Consider the following 21,376-nt stretch of genomic DNA (forward strand, 5'->3'; position numbering starts at 1 on the left):
CAGATTAATAGAATTAAAAATCTGCTTCAGTTAGCAGTAATTTTCTTAATTTATCCCACAACTGGTTTCAAAGCTTAAAGCTTCATCTTCATGTGCCACCAAATAATCAAGGTAACAAAAACGTGTGACGGTCGGACCAGTTAGTCATGGGGGGTCACACCCATGTCAAACAAATGCATGGGAGCGAAAGACCAGGACCGACAGTGCCAGCCAGTCCAATTTATAAATATAACTTCAGTAATTGGGTGTTGAATTTTCTTAACAAATTTGGCAGTGATGGTGATAGGAAAAGTTAAGTAATCCTAATTTTCAGAAGTATATGCTGTGTATTCTGGGAGGAAAGAGGGGCAGGTCACTCAAGCTTAGTGTGTCTAGTGCCCTTGTACTTTACTATGTTGTATACTTTTCATAAATAAAATGTACAGTTGACATTCTCTCATTGCACAGGAAAATTGCAATTTTAATTTTTTTCTTTTGTCTCAAAATGTGAACAATATAATTCCAGGTTCAGTGCTGAAGAAGCTAGAGATCTTATACAGAGATATTTGACAGAGCATCCAGATCCAAATAACGAAAATATTGTAGGATACAATAACAAGAAATGTTGGCCTCGTGATGCAAGAATGAGACTTATGAAGCATGATGTCAATCTGTGAGTATCACATAGTAAAAATATTTAACTGTTGTTGGTGTCTTCTGTTTATTTATTATGCCACTTTGTTTGTTGTTTAAGTGGCCGAGCTGTTTTCTGGGACATTAAGAATCGTCTTCCACGTTCTACGACGACAATTCAATGGGAGAACAGCTTCGTTAGTGTTTATTCCAAGGATAATCCAAATTTACTTTTTAACATGAGTGGGTTTGAATGCAGAATTTTGCCAAAGGTGAGTATGTTTTGTGGTTGTGATTTTAAATAATTAACATTTTGTTGTATACATAGTTACGGTAATGTTAGATTTCATAAGTTTTGAGACTATAGAACAGCCTGTTCTAACACTGTCCCATAGGGTTGTGGTGCCCCTCAGATTGCCCTCAGCCAGGCACAACTAGCATAGATTCATAAGTTAATCACCAGATGGCCCTGTTTCATGTGTTTTATGCAAGTGCTAAACACACCTCTGTGCACTCAACCAGTGCATTACAATTAAATACACTAGAGCGGGCTACCTGAGTGCCTGTCTGCGCAACAACTATTTGTCCACCTCTGTCTGTAGACAACCAGCTGTCTGTGAGTGGGCAATTGAGTTGGAACGGCCTATACTATAGAGACAAATTCTGGACTGTAGACTTCATATATGTTTAAATTTCTATTTCCATTTCATTTTAGCAATATCTGAGTTAAAATTTTGTTTTATAATTCAAATAGAAGTCATTTTAGAGATAAATATTTTGTGGTGCTATAGTGTACTGATAAAAGTAGTCATTTCTAATGATGTCAGAATGAGAATTGATAATATTTATTTATTATAGTGCCGAACAACCCACGAAGAATTTACACATCGGGATGGTGTGTGGAACCTACAGAATGAAGTAACGAAGGAAAGAACAGCTCAGTGCTTTTTAAGAGTTGATGAAGAATCATTGCAACGTTTCCATAACAGAGTCAGGCAGATATTAATGGCAAGTGGATCAACAACATTTACCAAGGTAGGTTGAGTATGTACAAAAATGAATGCATTTTTATGGATGTGTATCAGAAAACATTAGCATATGTTATATGAGAATAATGTAATCTTCTAGTTGTGTTGAGAAAGCTTACTAGTACGCTGTTAATCAGTATAACAACATTATTATTTTGTTTACTTGGTCATTTTTCCAAAATGTTTAAAACTTGGAAGGGATTTCCACTTACATAAAAGGTAAAAATTCTTCAGAAAATAGCTATTCTCAAATTCCTTGCAGAGAGACAGCTATTTTTAAGGATAGCAGTGTATCTAGTTAATTCCGCATTTGGTTTTTAAGCTCTAGCACAACTGTGTTTACAGACAAAAATTATTGGATTTCAGTTCTGCCTACTATCCTGTCGGTTGTTTGCTTAGGCAGACCAGGAATCTGATGATTTTTATCTCGTAGTGAATGTCAGATCATTGTGGTTCTGGAAATGAAATGTCCTTTATAGAAGCCATAGTGAATAAAATTCTTAAGGCAAGTGAGGTGATACATGATCTGCCATATCTTGTCAGTTTTTCCTAAAGAAAAACCTTGAAAAATATTTGTATTCTATTACACTTACTGGAATGAAGAGTAAAAACTTAAACAATTAATAGTAAAATAGGGAGAATAGAACTGCAGATTCAGTTTTTGTAAATATGTTAAGTATACAATTCTTCAGGGTTGGTAAGTAATTCATAAATGAAACATGGTATCCACGTCCACAGCAGCAGCTAATTGTTTTATTCCACTACTGGTGCAGGCAGCAGTTGTATGTCATAAAATTATATAATGCTATAGTTACACACCATAATGTTGCATTGTTGTAAGATGATAAAATTGTGTTGCTAATATTTCGGAGATTATGAAAAACCCAAACCACTTGATCAGTCAACTCATACAAATCCTTAGGTATAACAATTTGTGGGGACACGAGGTAGGATAATCACATAGGCTCCGTTGACAGTAAAGCAGATGGCAGACTTCAGTTTGTGGGTAGAATGATGGGAAAATGAAAAGCCTTAAGAGGAGAGCAATTAAAAAAACTCGTGAGCAATCAATTATAGAGTATTGCTAAAATGTGTGGGGCCATTACCAGATAGGGCGGGACTGGCAGGATGAATGGTCTCAGCTTCTTTTGATCTATGAGAGGGTATAATTGAAAAGCCTGAACTGACACTCTTGATGATAGACATCAGCTGTCCCAAAAAAAGCCGGCTTAAAAAGTTTAAAGAACCACTGTAAGTAAAGAATGTGCAGCTGCCTTTCCATATAGCTCCCATAGGGATCACAGCTGCCCACCTCCCACCCCATGAAACCTGGACCTTGCCATTGGTGGAGAGGATTATGTACCTCAGCGATGCAGATAGCTGTACTGCAGGTGCAATGACAACAGAGGGGTATCTGTTAAGAGGCAAGACAAATGTGAGGTTCCTGAAGAGGGGCAGCAGCCTTTACAGTAGTTGCTGGGGCAACAATGACTGAACTGTTGTAACAGCAACCAAAACAGCATTGCTGTGCTGGTACTAAGAATGGTTGAAAGCAAGGGTAAATTACAGCCATAATTTTTCCTGAGGGTATGCAGCTTTTCTGTATGGTTAAATGATGATGGTGCCCTCTTAGGTAAAATATTCTGGAGGTAAAATAGTCCCCCATACGGGCCTTTGGGTGGGAACTACTCAAGAGGACGTCATTATCAGGAGAAACAAAACTGGCATTCTACGGATTGGAGCTTGGAATGTGAGAGCCCTTAATTGGATAGGTAGGTTAGAAAATTTAAAAAGCGGAATGGATAGTTTAAAATTAGAATTGTGGAAATTAGTTAAGTTTGGTGGCAGGAGGAACAGGATTTGTGGTCAGATGAATACAGGTTTATAAATACAAAATCAAATAAGGGTAATGCAAGAGTAGCTTTAATAATGAATAAAAAAATGTTCATAAGCTACTGTGGACAGCATAGTGAAAACATTATTGTAGCAAAGACAGGCATGAAACCCACACCCACTACAGTAGTACAAGTTTATATGCCAACAAGCTCCGCAAATGATGAAGAGATAAAAGAAATGATTCATGTAGTTAAGGGAGATGAAAATTTAATAGTCATGGGGGACTGGAATTCGATGTTAGGAAAAGGAGTAGAAGGGAAAGTAGTAGCTGGTGGTAAGGAATGAAAGAGGAAACTGCCTGGTAGAATTTTGCACAGAACATAACGTAATCAACGCTAACATTTGGTTTAAGAATCAGGAAAAAATGTGTATGTGGAAGAGACCTGGGGACATTGGAAGGTTTGAGATTGATTATGTAATGGTAAGACAGAGATTTGGGAACCAGGTTTTAAATTGTAAGACTTTTCCTGGGGCAGATGTGGACTCTGACCACAATTTGCTGATTATGAACTGTAGATTGAAACTGTGGAAAGGTAGGAATTAATGGAGATGGGACCTGGATAAACTGAAAGAAATAAAAGTTGTAGAGAGTTTCAGAGGGAGCATTAGGGAACGATTGACAAGGACAGGGGAAAGTAATACAGAAGAAGAATCAGTAGCTTTGAGAGATTAAATAGTGAACGCAGCAGAGACAACAAGTAGGTAAAAAGATGAGGGCTAGTAGAAATCCATGGGTAACAGAAGAGATATTGAATTTAATTGATGAAAGTAGAAAATATAAAAATTCCAGGCGAAAAGGAATAAAAGCATCTCAAAAATGAGATCGACAGCAAGTGCAAAATGGCTAAGTGGGAATGGCTAGAGGACAAATATAAGGATGTAGAAACATTTATCACTAGGGGTAAGATAGATGGTGCCTACAGAAAAAGAAGAGAACCACCTATGTGAATACCAAAGAGCTCAGATGGTGAACTCAGTCTCAAGCAAAAAAGGGAAAACCAAAAGGTGGAATGAGTATGTAGAGGGTCTATACAAGGGTGATGCACTTGATAACAATATTATGGAAATTGAAGACCACATAGATGAAAATGAGATGGGAGATATGATATGGTGTGAAGAATTGGACAGACCCCTGAAAGACCTAAGTAGGAACAAGGCCTTGGGATATTAGACAACATTCCGTTAGAACTAATGATAGCCTTGGGAGAGCCAGCGATCTGGTGAGCAAGTTCTATGAGACAGGCAAAATACTCTCGGACTTCAAGAAGAATATAAGAATTCCAATTCCAGAGAAAGCAGTTGTAGGAAGGTTTGAAAATTAGTGTACTATCATTTTAATAAGTCACAGCTGCAAAATACTAACACGAATTCATTACAGATGAATGGAAAAACTGGTACAAGCTGGCCATGGGGAAGATCAGTTTGGATTCCGTAAAAATGTTGGAACATGCGGGGCAATACTGTCCCCATGACTTACCTTAGAAGCTAGATTTAAAAAAGGCAAACCTATGTTTATAGCATTTGTAGACTTAGAGAAAGCTTTTGACAGTGCTGACTGGAATACTGTCTTTCAAATTCTGAAGATTGCAGGGATAAAATATAGGGAGTGAGAGGCATAGCCAATTTGTAGAGAGACCAGATGGCAGTTACAAGAGTCCAGGAGCACGAATAGGGAACAATGATTGAGAAGGGAGTGAGACAGGGTTGTAGCCTATCCCCGATGTTACTTAACCTGTACATTGAACTAGCACTAAAGAAAACCAAAGAAGAAATAAACAACATTGAGGTTTGCCAGTGACATTGTAATTTTATTAGATGCAGCAAAGGACTTTTAAGAACAGTTGGACAGAATTGACAGTGTCTTGAAAGGTGGATATAATACGAACATCAATAATAGGGAAACAAGGATAATGGAATGTAGTTAGATTAAATCAGATGTTGCTGAGGGAATTTGATTAGCATGGAGAGCTGCATCAAACCAGTCTTTGGACTGACAACAATAACAGGGATCACAAAAAATGAAACTAATTAATAGTCTTAAGTGAACATAGTGCTCAATTTTTGAGTTACCAATTTTAAAACCAGTCACCTGAAGTTGAAATGTACCATTCCTGTGTGTGTGTGTGTGTGTGTGTGTGTGTGTGTGTGTGTGTGTGTGTGTGTGTGTGTAAAAAATTGGTATAATTAATTATGCAGGGTTAATATGTCAACATAAATATTAAATTTTTGACAGTATTATGTAATTGTATGGATAAATAATTTACTCACCAAGTCGTGGCAGGAGAATATGTATATGAAAGTTAAGGAAATTTGCAAGCTTTCAGAGCCAGTGGCTCTTTCTTCTGATAGAAGGATTGAAGCGGGAGGAGGAAGGCTGAAAGAAAAAGACTGGCAAGGTTTAGCAAATGGGGGTGGGGGGTTGCTGGGCAACGTCCTGTAACTCTCCCCATTTCCTGAACCTTGCCAGACCTTTACCTTCCTTCCTGTTCAACCCATCTGCCAGAAGAAAGATCAGCTGACTCTGTAAGCTCCTTAATTGTGGTGTATGTTTTCTCCTGCCACCACTTGGTGAGTAGATTTTTTATCAATCCAATCCTATTATAATTATGTAGGATGTTATCGATAATGACTAATTACATAAACTGTATTTGACACTGACTCATTTCACCTTTTCATTTGTAATCTGTACACAGATTGTGAACAAATGGAACACAGCATTGATTGGACTTATGACATACTTCAGAGAAGCAGTAGTAAACACTCAGGAGCTGCTTGATCTTCTTGTGAAATGTGAAAATAAAATTCAGACCCGTATAAAAATTGGTCTCAACTCAAAAATGCCTTCAAGGTTTCCCCCTGTTGTATTCTACACTCCTAAGGAGTTGGGTGGCCTTGGAATGCTGTCCATGGGGCATGTTCTGATACCACAGGTAAGCATTATCATCTCCCAGCACTGATGTATTACAAGAATTTCACAACCTACAGGATTTTACAAACTTTGCTAAAAATGGTGAACTGGATGAATGAGAAATTGCTGTTGCAGTTTTAAATGTGGATAGGCAACCAATTGATGAATGGAACATAGACGTGTAACAGTGCTACTTACATACTTTCTATTTTTTGGTATATTGTTAAATAATTTAGGTTACATAAAATAAAGGCAACAACTCACCTACAGTGAATCAATGCTTGGAGCATAGAAACACATAACAGAAAACAGCAGTCACACTAGCTTTCAAGTACTAGCTCTTTTTCTAGTAATAGCACACACATTCGCACACTTAACCACAAATACACCCAAATGCAAGCCTTGCGTTGGCTGTGTGTGCGCGCGCACTTTTGCTAGAAAAACAGCTATTGTGAATGTTGTTTCCTGTTGTGTGTTCCTATGCTCCCACTCATCATCCGCAATATGTGAGTGGTTGCCTTTCCTGCATTTTATTTATTTACGAGTATTTATATCATGTTCCATGTGTCCATATAGTAATGAGTTCACAATGGATGTGTAGTGGGTCAAAATTATGATTACATATGTTTACATGTATATTAAATTACAATTTGACTCGGCAGATATTACTTTGTTATAAATAAAACAATAAAAGATTATTTATTTCACTCCTCAGTAGCGACATGTTTATAACAGTTAACAGATGTGGTGGTTGTCGTACTACATGGCAGTCAGTTCAGTGATAGTTTCAATAAAAATGCATGCAAGGGCTGTTCAAAAAGTATTCAAATTTCATTTATAAAATCAGTCTTTATTCAGGTATGATTGTTTTGACCCTAGTCACCTTCAGAATAGTCCCCTATAGCTTCTGCAAACCTTTCCCAATGCTGCTGCCATAGTGGGAAGCATCAGTGGTAAGCCTCTTTTGGTATGGTGCACAGCTGCTCCATCAAATTCTGCACAATGTCTTACCTGTTTCACAATCTGGTCCCTTTCAGAATCTCTTACAGTTTAGGAAAAGCCAGAAGTCACTCATTGCTAGGTCAGGAGACTAGTGTGGCGGACAAACCACATCTGTGTCGTGTTTGGCCAAAAAACTCGGAACTAATTTAGAACTATTACTAGGTGCTTTACCTTAGTGAAGATACCAACAGCTTGCTGCCTCTGGGCATTCACATCTCACTGCTTCATAAAAGCAAAACAGAATCCCTTGGTAGTATTCCTTATTGACATCAGTACCTTCTGAGGCATTCTTGTGATGGCCCGCACAATGGAGTCAAAAGACAAGACAGTCAGCATAATTTTCACATTTCTGCATACCTGCCTCTTTTTTTGGGTCTTGAGTATGGTGGATGCTTCCACTGCAATGACTGGAACTTCGTTTCTAGTTCATACCTACAAACCCTGGACTCATTACCAGTGATCACTGTGTTAAGAAAGTTGGTCAGTGTCTAGCATGTCCTGTTTGAACAGTTTCTAATGTTCAGTTGTTAGCTGAGGTCCTCCTGAGGTTCAACTGTTTTGTTAAAATGGAGTGAGTGGACCCATTACTAATTTCAGCCGTCAAGTGAGTGCACCTATGTATAATGTGCACCAACCACAAATAGAATGGTTTTGCACGGTTCCGTTGTTGTTTCACAGTTGCAAGCCCATATTTATTCCTTCAGTATTAGTTGAGCAAACAATGATAATTTGTTTTGTCATATGTCCAAGTGAGCAGCAGTAACACAAAATACAAAACAAGCTAGGCAAGAAAATAATAATAATCAGTGCAAGAAAATGACCCAGATTATGAGCTAGCAGCACAATCCCATAATGAGGCAGTTGTCTCCGAAATAGTTAGAATTGAATAAGTGGTTGGCTGGGATCTTAAGTAACTGCAGTATTTAGTGCTTTGAATGGGCCATTACTGTCTCAGTAACACCTGTCAAAGGCAACAGAATGATACGATGGAAGTTTTTAATTATTGTTTAATAAAACAGTGCTTAAGCTCAAATTATGTAAGTTTATTCTATTGTTGTCTAATGAAACTAATATTAAACTGTGATTTTGCTTGTACATGTTTACCTTGTTAACATAAAAGCTGCTAATCTTTACTCCGTGTGCTTGCTCATGTTATGAAAAACAGCATGTGCACTCATGGGTTAACATTGTCAGCAAGTTTTCTGATTATGATTTGTCTATCCTGCATCACCAAGGTCCTTACATTATCAATAAAAACTCATTAGCAGTTGTGGACTTACCTAAAAGTGCTTCTCTCTTCATTAATGAATATCCATTTTTGAAGTGGTTGTACCACTCCTTTATCTGTGTGGTACCCATTGCTTTGTCTCCAAACACTTCTCAAATTATGCGAAGCGTTCAACTTGAGAATCGTCAAGCTTAAAACTAAATTTGATGCACTATGTGTGCCTACAAAGGTAGAGCATGTAAGGACACCAGCACCATTGTTGGTTTCAACAGTAAAAAATGTTGGATACTTTTTGAACAGCCCTCATATACAAACGCTGCACAACACCTAAATGAATGGAAACTAACATTATCAACATAAAGTACTTATATAATATTTAATCAATTATCATCTTCACTCTTCAGTAGTAATATGTTCAGAACAGTTTGGCGGGCACGGTCGTTTTCGTACTGTTGGCATAGCTGGGCGTAAGACAGTTAATCCATTAATCAATAATCAACAAAGTTAACTCTTTGAGTAGCAGATTAATTTTTAAGGTAATTTAAAAAAAAATTAATGGACTGTTTAACTTGCATGAACTTTTTGTGTCTGTTAATCATTGCTTAGGTACCTAATATTTGTCAAAAATGATGCCGCACCACCTGCCTAAATCATGTTCTGACATGTTCGGTCATGTTGGTGTCTGGGTTATTTTTGTTTGTCTATTGACTTCCCGTTAAATACTACATTTTTTTTAGTAGATTGACTGTGGAAACTAGGTCATGGAATCGAGTTGTAGCTCTACAGCTGATGAAAATCAATGGCCACATTTAAGTGATTACATTAATTTTGTACCTGGATCGGGAGAACAAATACTTTTCCACTGTAAACTCTGCATGCCTAAAAAATCAACAATTGGGCTCATACTTCAAGCCTTAACAAATTAAAACAGCTCATAGGGAGACCACATGAATTTCAGTATGTATTGTTTAAAGAAATAGTATCAGCAGTGGCTGCTCAAGGAAAGCCGAAAAGAGAAATGAAACTTGTCCATTCAGATATCGACAGTGTAGCTAGTAGCAGTAATCCAGTTAAAATAATATGACAGAGAAGCACTGGAGAGAGTTTTGGCATTACAGTGATTATCAGTGGTGTCTCTCAAGCTGGAGTGGGTAATATGTTTGAGTCACTTGCTCATTTCACTACACCCACAACATAAAGTTGTGAGTTAATGATTAACTTTAGCTTCTGATAAATATACTGTGAAGTATCAGTCTAACATTTAACGAAGTTAACATTTTCAGTAATGGATTAAGTGAAGTTAACCTTTTGATTAATATTGCCCAGGTATAACTATCGGGCAGTTAACTTCAACAATTCATATACGATAAAAATATGTATCAGCACTACACGACGACTGATCAAAATAGCTTAGTCTATTTGCAATGCTTGTATTAACTTTTGACAGTTGTCAAACTGTTCAGCTATATCTTATCTTAGCTAATCTTCTTCACAAATTCCTCAAGAAATAATAATGAGTGAATCAAGAGAAACTGAAGTAGTTCCGTTTTGAAGGGAGTCACTATTCTGTAAGTTTTTGATCTCAGTGGGAAGAAGGTGAAACCCTTTCACATCTGCGTACTTGGACACCTCTCTGCACCAGGCACAGATTGTGTACTTGATAGTGTATGTCGTTATTGTTGCAGTGTCATGCATGTAACAGCTGAATTGTTTACAAAGAGAATAGGGTTCTCTATAAAAAGCACATTAGAAGAAAAGATGTATTGACAAGCAGCGGTAAGTATTCCCAGCTGCGTAAGTAGTTCGCGACAGGACTGTGGTGGCTTTTTTTCTGGGTTTGGGGGGGGGGGGGGGGATGGGAGTGGGGAGATAGTAGCAAAATAAGCTGCATTATGACCATTTGTCTCCAATACGAGAAAGCATTCGTAATGTGAATATATTGTTGTAATTTGATTTTAAAGTATTGGTTCTCTTTTTATTTATTTCTAGTCGGATTTGAGATGGTCTAAGCAGACTGATGTTGGAATTACACATTTCCGTTCTGGAATGAGCCATGATGAAGACCAACTTATCCCTAATTTATACAGATACATCCAGCCTTGGGAGTCTGAATTCATTGATTCACAGCGAGTGTGGGCTGAATATGCATTGAAAAGACAGGAAGCAAATGCCCAGAACAGAAGGCTTACTCTTGAGGATCTTGAAGACAGTTGGGATAGAGGAATTCCTCGCATAAATACTCTTTTCCAGAAAGATAGGCATACTCTTGCTTATGACAAAGGCTGGAGAATAAGAACTGAATTCAAGCAGTACCAGGTAAGATTGTTATCAGTTAAAAGTTACAAACTTCAAAATGACAATATTATAATGTGTTACACAATGCTGATTGCAATAAACATTTTTCTAGGTTTTGAAGCAAAACCCATTTTGGTGGACACATCAGCGGCATGATGGTAAATTGTGGAATCTAAATAACTACCGGACTGATATGATTCAAGCTTTGGGTGGAGTTGAAGGAATCTTGGAACATACACTTTTCAAGGGCACTTATTTTCCAACATGGGAAGGTCTATTTTGGTAAGTAATACTGAATGGTGGATCTCGGTGTATAATGTCAAGTGTATTTTCAGTGTAATTCTTTGTTGAATACTGCAAATTTACTGGATAGATCAGTGGTTTATAGCTTTTGTTGCCTTTGTCTCATTCAGGGAAAAGGCTTCAGGATTTGAAGAATCCATGAAGTACAAAAAACTAACAAATGCCCAGAGATCTGGTCTCAACCAGATACCAAATCGACGATTCACACTCTGGTGGTCACCCACAATCAACAGGGCAAATGTTTATGTTGGTTTCCAGGTGAGTTTATGGTTCAGATGTATGTGGTAAATATTTATTGTTAAAGGTTTGGTATTCTATTTTATCTTGGAATTCTTTTTTAGGTCCAACTTGATTTGACTGGAATTTTCATGCATGGCAAAATTCCAACATTGAAGATTTCACTTATTCAAATCTTCCGTGCTCACTTGTGGCAGAAGGTCCACGAGTCCATTGTTATGGATCTATGTCAGGTAATTGTTCATTCTTTTTAGTCTTGGTAGCTGTCACATATTTCTGTACTATTGGAAATCATTTGGGAAATAACATCACCCTTTCAACTGCAAAGTCTGCATTTTGTTACTGATCTGCAGTAACTTACCCAGGTCAGTGGTTTAGCACTCCATATGTGTAACATCAGTATAAATGACCAATCTGTTAACAGTACCATCTTTTATTATATAGACTGATAATGCCATCAAGGCATAAAGAACTAGGAAATATAATATAGTAATAAAAAAAATCTAATTCCCTCACAAGCATTCTTCCGGGCTATCTATATACACTATGTAATCAAAAGTATCCGGACACCTGGCTGAAAATGACTTAAAAGTTTGTGGTGCCCTCCATCGGTAATACTGGATTTCAGTATAGTGTTGGCCCACCCTTAGCCTTGATGACAGCTTCTACTCTCGCAGGCATACATTCAGTCAGGTGCTGAAGGTTTCTTGGGGAATGACAGCCCATTCTTCACGGAGTGCTGCACGTAGGAGATGTATCGATGTCGGTCGGTGAGGCCCGGTATGAAACCTGCATTCCAAAACAACCCAAAGGTGTTCTATGGGATTCAGGTCAGGACTCTGTGCAGGCCAGTCCATTAGAGGGATGTTACTGCCGTGTAACCACTCCGCCACAGGCCGTGCATTATGAACATCGTGTTGAAAGATCAGTCGCCATCCCCGAATCGCTCTTCAACAGTGGGAAGCAGGAAGGTGCTTAAAACATCATTGTAGGTCTGTATTCTGGTAGTGCCATGCAAAACAGGGGTGCAAGCTCCTTCCATGAAAAACACAACCACACCATAACACCACTGCCTCTGAATTTTACTGTTAGCACCACACATGCTGGCAGGTGACGTTTCCCGGGCATTTGCCACACTCACGAGTTGCCATTGGATTTCCACATTGTGTACCATTATTCGTCAATCTAAACAACGTTTTTCTACTATTCGATCGTCCAATGTTTACGCGCCTTACACCAAGCGAGGTGTCGTTTGGCATTTACCACCGTGATGTGTGGCCTATGGGCAGCCACTTGACCATGAAATTCAAGTTTTCTCACCTCCCGTCTGTCAGAGTACTTGCAGTGGATACTGATGCAGTTTGGAATTCCTGTGTGATGGTCTGGATAGATGTCTGCCTATTACACATTATGACGTCCTTCATCTGTAGGCAGTCTCTGTCAGTCAACAGACAAGATCTCCTGTATGCTTTTGAGCTGTATGTGTCTCTTCATGTTTCTACTTCACTATTACATCAGAAACAAGGATCTAGGGATGTTTAGGAGTGTGGAAATCTCGTGCAGACGTATGACAAGTGTCACCCAATCAGCTGACCACGTTCGAAGTCCATGAGTTCTGCAGAGTGCCCCTTTCACACTGTGTTATGCAGTACAGAAGCATTGTTTGGAATCTATCAGGCTATTTCATACTGAGGATGTTGATGTTTGTTACTAGGTGGTATCTCGGATTTTTCTACTTCACCATAGCTCATGTGTCTCGGAAGCCAAGATAGCCACGCTAGTGTTCCAGTAGAATTTTTGTTGTCACTTGCTTTCAATTCAGGAAGTACCTTCAACATTTGCTTGATAGATTTTGTGTTGTGATTGCCAGGGTCTAAAAAGAGCTCTTTTCATAACTCGTCCTTTCTTAAGGGGAATTGGAACACCCTATCCCGGCAATGCTAAATTTAGTGATGTAGCTTCCCTGTATTTCAGGAACCACTGTAGCCACTGACATGAAACTTTCACAGGACATTGAACTGTGTGTTCTGAGTCTACTGAACTAGAATACTTGCATTTGAGCCACTGCTTTTGGAAATACAATTTTTAACTATACAGTTAAAATATTGTGTACTTTTTTTGTACATTATCCTAAATAATTTTACTTGTACATAACATTATGTTGTTCTTTTAGTTCAGTAGATTCAGGATATGTATGTTATTACTCCCTGAAAATTTGAACACTCTACTCGAAGTGGTTTTTGAGATTTAGGGAAAAATGCAACAGAAAATGTAAATTTTCAGTTATGGCTTCTAATGTTTCAAAAGACTGTAACTCACTAAATATATGCTTTTTTTATTTTTAGTCACTCAGAAGCTCCATGCACCATACTGTGTATCATCCTCTTCATATTTTTCCCAAGTTTTTTCCTTCTTTCTGAATTCTTAAGTGGCCAACTGTGGTGCAAACTCTGCTTCATCATTGCGAATCTTGTCCATCTATTCAAGTTCTGTGATACAGTTTGCTCCAGGATTAGTTCCTGTATGCTGTAGCACTTTCACTCTGCCAGTGTTGCCATCATTAAAAACAATAACAGCATCACTGCCCCCCGCCCCCACTTGAGTGTCTTCATTCCAACTAAAACCTTTTTTGGTGAGTGAGTAAATGTAAGATTATTGAACAGCTCATTGGTATTTTGAATCTGACCATGCAGACACTCCTTGAGTAATTCATGATTTGCCAGATCTCTGTAAATAGCTTTTGTGATATCTGTGACTGCAGACTGGACTGGAATGTTTATGGCTGTATGAACTGTTTGAGTTCTGGGCATTATGGTAATTGCACCACAAGTCAGGTCCAGGAGGGCAAAGGTGATATACTGGTTCTTCATCAGTTGACAGTCTGTGGAAGAAGGTAGCCCATACTGTCTGCTTCATTTTCCTCAAATCCTCAGTATTATTTATAATGGCCATCCCATAATACTGCTGTAGTTCACCAATCATTTTGTCTGTCAGCCTGCCTTTTATGGTTGCCTCTCAAACTTTGTTTCAACTTCCTCAATTTGGTGCCCATCCTCTTCTGGACATGACGAATACAAGCAAGCAATTTAACTTTTATAACACAGCAGTCCACAACCTTCCATATAAAAAAATTAAGGATTTTATTAGATCTTGAAGTAATGCACATAAAATTTTTTAACATTTTCAATCAGTGTCTATTATATTTTAAAAAATAAAATAAAGTACTTCCCATGTGGGTTTATAAGTGATATACATAACATTTTATTCAGAAAATTGTAAATTTTATGAGATAAAAATTTGAAACTGTGGAAAAATTTTTTTTTTCCCATTCTAACTCCACTTAAGTTATGCTATTAATACTGCGCGTTCTGTGAAAGTTGGTGAGATTGGATAAGTTCCAGTTGTCTATTGAATATTGCCCATTACCTTTTGATTAATACATTTGGAGGCATTTATAAATCATTGCACATGAGATCTGCCATTATTGATTTAATACCATTAAAAATTACCACTAAACATTGGACATAAGTTGTGCATCCAGAAGATACTCAAATTAACTGTGAAGAATTGGGCTTGAAATGTTAACATTGTGATGCTCTTGGGCATTTGATGCAGTCTTATGTTAATAATGCATATTTTTCTTTGTAACATTTGTTATCACTCCTTTCAAATTTCCTATATTCACAAAGTTAATTTGCACCCATTTTTGGATTAATGTAGTTATAATTTCCCCTATGATTTACACTTTATGGACTGATGCTTGTGGCAAAAAGTGATCTAATTGACATAAAATGACACCGGCATGGGGTTGACTTTAAAGTACTGTTTGCATACTTTAGGCAGTTAAGTTTTTTGACACCTAGGCGTTCTGCTCAGTAGATCTGAATCTAGCAGTTGGTAAAAGGGGAGTAATTTATACCTTTTCTCCTGCCACTGCTAATTTCGACTTGGCGTGGTGGCTGATGAGAATAATTACGTTTGTTAGGGTAACTGGTGTCATCACTGGTCACAACCATTTACAAACTGTGTCTACTGGTGTGTGTGCAACTTCATGATCATCATAACATGTTTGCATTTCTCGAACGCATGTTTCGAGTTTGACCACTTGTAGCACTAGTTGAAACCTCTGCTCTCATTGTGTTGCTCAAATGTTTGTGATGTAAATAATGAAACACGGCACCAGTTACTTATTTTTCCATGTTTAATGCAATGACTTTAGAGAATTTATTCTTATTGTCAACTGCAAATATTTATGTAAGTATTTTTTGTGATGTTTCTAAACAACTGTTAAGAGTGATGGTTTGTGTGTATGGTTTTCTGCATAATACAGGAGGCACAATAGTGACGCATGATTACAGCGCAAGAGAGGCAAAATGACCAACACACACACACACACATAACACAAAATAGTTCTGTAAATATATGCGCTTGACAGTAAAAATAAATTCTCCCAATGTGTTGTGATAAGCCTGAAAAAATTTGTAACTGATGCTGTGTTGCATCATTTAAATGATAAATAACATAGTTGTAGGCTCTCCAGAAACATTCATTATGAGAAATGAAATTAAGACAAACGTTTCTACTTCCCGTGCAGTTACCAGTTCTAGTTCCATCAGTGGCTAAACATAGTACAACATCAGATAAGTTTCATTAGATAATAAACAAGTATTTTGATGCCTATTATGTACTTATATCACACATAAAGTATGAATATGTGAGGGGGAATTGTATATGTAATTTCTATTGCTTAAAAAGTTATTTCCCACATTTTACACCATTTTTTAAAGTATACAGTGGAATCCCACTTCCACACTTTTCAATATAATCAATGAAATAAAGTAGTAATTATAATGTTTTATTTGTTGTTATTTTGTTTTTGAATAATTGTAGTTTGTCAGGTGTATTCACTAGTCATGCTGATGTGCAGGCAAATCATTTGATAATGGTGCTGTGCAATCATGTTAACCTTGAGGTGAACATTCACATATATTAATATTACATACTGAACTTTGGGATTTCAAATTTTAAATCCTCACCAATCCCTGCTTAGCTCTTATTGCCAACAGCACTGTGCAAAAGGCTACCTAAAATTAATTCGTTTACAGTGGGCATGATACTAATTGTGAAGTAGATTGTATTTTCCTGCAATCAAAATATGTTACGTAATATACATTAACAAGTTCTTCTCAGATGCTTTCCAGTCAACAGAGCCACTTGGAGAGCTGTTTTGGTTTTTGTTAACTTGATAAATATTCTCAGCATTTCCTTATTTGTGTACATCATGTGTTCTGTTTCAAAGTAAGCTAATATTTTTGTATGCAATAATTCCTTTAACTTTTGATCATTCATCCTGTGGCGTATCATGTTTATCTTAGAGTATGTAACAAATTTTATAGTCAGTACAAAGTTGAGTTGAACAATATCACTTAAGAACTTAAGCTTATTTAATGTTAATTTTAATAAGTTCAGCTATATGCATGAATTCCAGGAAGTACATGTGAGTGATCAGACAATTTCTTACTGTGTCATAAATATCTTTCATCTTGTAATAGCTTGTACTTTGTGAAACTTGTTTTAGTACCACAGTTCTAACTTACTTGCATTATAAATAATTTGTTATATGCAGGTATTTGATCAAGAGCTCGATGCATTAGAAATTGAGACTGTTCAGAAGGAGACTATTCATCCTCGTAAGTCTTACAAGATGAATTCATCTTGCGCTGATATTCTGCTCTTTGCTGCATACAAATGGAATGTTTCAAGGCCATCACTTCTTGCTGATTCAAAGTAAGAATGATTTGTTTTTAATTTAACATGTACATATTTCTAAATCACTGAGAGTCCTTGTATGTGCATTATATTTTTAATTTTTAGAGATACGATGGACAATACAACAACTCAGAAGTACTGGATTGATGTTCAGCTGCGGTGGGGTGATTACGATTCGCATGATATTGAAAGATATGCCCGTGCAAAGTTCTTGGATTACACAACTGACAACATGTCAATATATCCCTCACCTACAGGGTTATTGATTGCAATTGACTTGGCATACAATCTGCACAGGTATATTATTATTTTCTTTTATTGTACAATTAAAGTGATACAGGCTGTTATTTTAGACATTAAAGAAAGATTATAGTTGTATCTACACATATTTATAAGAAAAGGATCATATAAAAGGCTAAAAATGTGTAATTTTCTTCAGCGCCTATGGAAATTGGTATCCAGGATGCAAGCCTCTGATACAGCAGGCTATGGCCAAAATTATGAAAGCAAACCCTGCCCTTTATGTACTACGGGAGCGTATCAGAAAAGCACTTCAATTGTATTCATCAGAACCCACAGAGCCATACTTGTCATCGCAGAATTATGGAGAGCTGTTCTCAAACCAGATCATTTGGTGAGTGATGTTACTACTGTTGTACTAGTACAACAAATGCAATACTTAACATAGTTATCCACTGATATTAACTTTGTGATCATCACACCTGATTTCATATGAGCGGGCACGCCACAGCATTTACAGAATGATTTTGTCTTCACATAGTTTCTATTTTTAGGCAAACCAGGGGATAAAATTTAAGTAAAACAGCTTGTCATTATTAATTATTTATTATTGTAAATAAACAAGGAAGTAACTGTAAAAATAGGCAAAAAGCAGCCACATTAAAGTGGTTTACATCAATAAAAATTTTCAGTCAGAACAAATCTCCATCCCCTGGTCACTAGTGTCACAGGAGAAATGTAATGTTCTGATGAGAATGCCTTTTCCAGACATTGTTTACACAGTTTTTGCATGATGTCAGTTGCAACAGATCCAAAGACATTAAAGCAAGCAACAAAGTTAATTACAAATTTTTGCTAAAACTCATTAAGAGGTGCCAATTTATCTGTAGATTTTCATTCAATTCTGGTTTCTATATTCTCAAACCTAATTGCTCTAAGAAGTGGTTTGTTTGGTTTGTGGGGTGCTCAACTGCACAGTCATCAGCGCAAGAAGGAGAAGGGGGAAATGTTTATAATTGAAACGTGACCATAAGGTAATCCTACCAGTACCATTAAATGCCCACTGCTCACTTCAATTTGCATACTTTGCTTTCTTTATGCCAATTAAAACCAGTGTCCCAGAAAGGAACATAAATGTCTTCTACTGTAGGGCCTTTACAATCTTTAGCTCTAATACAGTTGTTATCGCTGTGTTTTTCCCAAATCCACCTGTTTATATAAGCTGTGGTGTCTTGTTATGTTTTCAGTGATAAATAGAGAACATGCATATAAATATGTATGTGCATTTTTAGCAGTCCCTTTCGGACCACGAAAAATTCCTGTAATGCTTTTACCACTTTTTTCTTGCAGTTAGTGACTGAGTAATCCATAAATTTCCATTGTCTTTTCCAGTATAAAATGTGTAGTTATCTGCTGTAACATTATGTGCAGCAATTTCCTTACTGTTATATACCACCTGTGACTGTTCAGATTCACTATTGTGGTTGTCAAGTTCAATAATACCCTGTTCCAAATTTCCACTCGTATCTGTAGGATCACTTCAGGATCCCCCACAGTATCACTTGCCCTGGAAATAAATATACCCATAACATAACCAGTTAAAACTAAATTTGGGTAAATATGTGCAACAAATTGTAAACATATAAAGTTGAGGAGGAAATACTTAAATGACTAGGAACTTGATGGCTTCCACAGAGGCAAATTTGGAGTTAACAATGATGTTGCAACTAAACAGTGCCCAGATCTGTTGGACTGGGACTGCAGTGTTGCCGATTAGAAGTGACAGTTGCAGTACGCTCATGCATGTGCTTTGCGTTTCAAGAAAGTATGTCTCTTGCTTGCCTACGCAGAATTTGTCGCTTACCACCGTCATCTATGACAGCCTGCAACAAGTGGCATAAAAGTTCACTAAATAACAATCTATGCTCACATTGGCTATGACATTCACAACTTTGCACTCGTAACACTGCTGAACACTTATTCACTGTCGGAGAATGTGTGACGTAGGTGCACAGAAAAAGTCTGAACTCTTATTGATTGACGACTCCATGGCGTGTTGTGTGTATCACGTCCAAATAGTGGATAGAATTGGAAGGACAATCAGCATTGTCAGCAAAATCGATTTTCGGTCACTTAATGACCATCTTCAGTGCTGTAATATACAATTAAAATTGGTAGGCACTGATATCAAGCTATAAGCACAAGCTTAGAGCGATCACATAAACTTATATTACAGCACTGAGGAAGGTCACTAAGATTTTGCTTACAATAAAACAACAAAATACTGCCAATGCTGATTTTCCTTACAAGTCTAAACTCGGTTACCATCAAAACTGACGGATAACAAATAACGAAATATTGTACTAAATTTTTCATATTATCAATTTTTTATTTTATTTATTTATTTATTATTTAGAAGATTCCTTGTATATGTAATGTCCTTAGCAGCTAAGCTGCATCAAGTCAGATATAAAATTTTAACATTCAATAAACATCACATTTAAGAAAACTGACTGCCAGGATTATGATTGTGCTCTCTTCAAATAGGTATAGGGTGAGAAATTTCTGAAATGTAACAAACTGGTTTGTCAGTTTGAATACCCTAAAAAATCAGGAGCATGGAAACTGCTACACACCCACTACCAGATCCCAGACCAATCATACAGAGCGAACAGTGACATGGCCACCTCTCCTGCATCATACCACCACCACCACCACTGCCACTGAATGTCTCTCCATTTTTTGCAGCTGTGTTTATGTGATACAATTGTTCATTGTTTTGCCATAATGAGTATTTGCATTACCTTTGACCCATACATAACCTGTTAAGTTTCAGTGGTTAATGTCCATGGAAATGGGAAAACTATGATCCTCTAAGTTGTCTTCAGCCCAGTGACATTGTATTTGACTGCTGTGAAATCACATTTAATACAGATCAGCTACTTTGATTGTTTTACATATCATCTATTACAATGCATATAGTAGAGCTAAACAGTCTTCTTAGTGTAGAGCAATAACATATTTTTACACTGCCACACACGTTCTCTTCTTTTTTCCTTCATGACTAAAGCACATTGTCTGATTGTCTGATGCAATATGGTGAATAATATTAGTACATTGACTGAAGCAATTAGTTAAGTTTGTCAGTTTGTATATTTTCTCAATAGTGCCATGCTTTCCTATTTAGTGATGCACTGTGCTGCTAGAGATGTCAGTGGGAGTTTTTGTAGCACATTAGACACTCGTTTACTTTTTTCATAGACTTCTAAGGAGTGAATGTATGTTAAATGTACTTGGCACATGAAGTATGTATAAATTAAACAATGTGGAAGTTAATTGTGTTCAGTTGCAATCATCTGTTGACATTTTAATTGGCAATACATATACAGAGGGTATCATAATTAATGGCGTAAACACATACAGTTGAAAGTACACAATACTATAAGCAAAAAAGTTTGAGTAAACATAGGGTTGAAAACGCATACCTTAAGAGCTACGAGCAATTTTTGATCTTAGATACTGTGAAGCAAATCTCTTCTACTGCAAGCTCTTTGCTATCCACATTTTGGGAAGTAGTAGTATGGACCAAAACAAGAAAAAGGCCCATAAATATTTGCTCTAAAAAGCATACCTTATGTTATGAGCATGTGCTCATAGCTCTTAAGGTGTGCATTTTAGAGCACATATTTACTGGACATTTTTTTCTTGTTTTGGTCCATACTAATACTTCCCAAAATGTGGAAAGCAAAGAGCTTGCAGCAGAAGAGATTTATTACACAGTATAGAAGATAAAAAATTGGCCATAGCTCTTAAGGTATGCATTGTCAACCGTATGTTTACTTAGACCCTTTGCTTCTA

At 37.0% G+C, this 21,376-nt stretch overlaps 1 protein-coding gene across 1 annotated transcript in view; it reads left to right on the forward strand.

Annotated features, from left to right (window-relative positions):
* Window positions 1–21,376, forward strand: part of LOC126349809 (pre-mRNA-processing-splicing factor 8) — a 103,801-nt gene that overhangs the window by 66,744 nt on the left and 15,681 nt on the right. Inside the window, exons 21-31 of the mRNA XM_050002460.1 lie at window positions 506–652; window positions 734–884; window positions 1,471–1,647; window positions 6,230–6,466; window positions 10,664–10,990; window positions 11,082–11,251; window positions 11,383–11,530; window positions 11,614–11,742; window positions 17,136–17,296; window positions 17,384–17,575; window positions 17,718–17,912. Of these exons, the coding sequence (XP_049858417.1) occupies window positions 506–652; window positions 734–884; window positions 1,471–1,647; window positions 6,230–6,466; window positions 10,664–10,990; window positions 11,082–11,251; window positions 11,383–11,530; window positions 11,614–11,742; window positions 17,136–17,296; window positions 17,384–17,575; window positions 17,718–17,912 (2,034 nt within the window). The remainder of the gene's footprint in view (window positions 1–505; window positions 653–733; window positions 885–1,470; window positions 1,648–6,229; window positions 6,467–10,663; window positions 10,991–11,081; window positions 11,252–11,382; window positions 11,531–11,613; window positions 11,743–17,135; window positions 17,297–17,383; window positions 17,576–17,717; window positions 17,913–21,376) is intronic.

This window comes from Schistocerca gregaria, chromosome 1 (genome assembly GCF_023897955.1).
Source record: "Schistocerca gregaria isolate iqSchGreg1 chromosome 1, iqSchGreg1.2, whole genome shotgun sequence".
Taxonomy (NCBI): domain Eukaryota; kingdom Metazoa; phylum Arthropoda; class Insecta; order Orthoptera; family Acrididae; genus Schistocerca; species Schistocerca gregaria.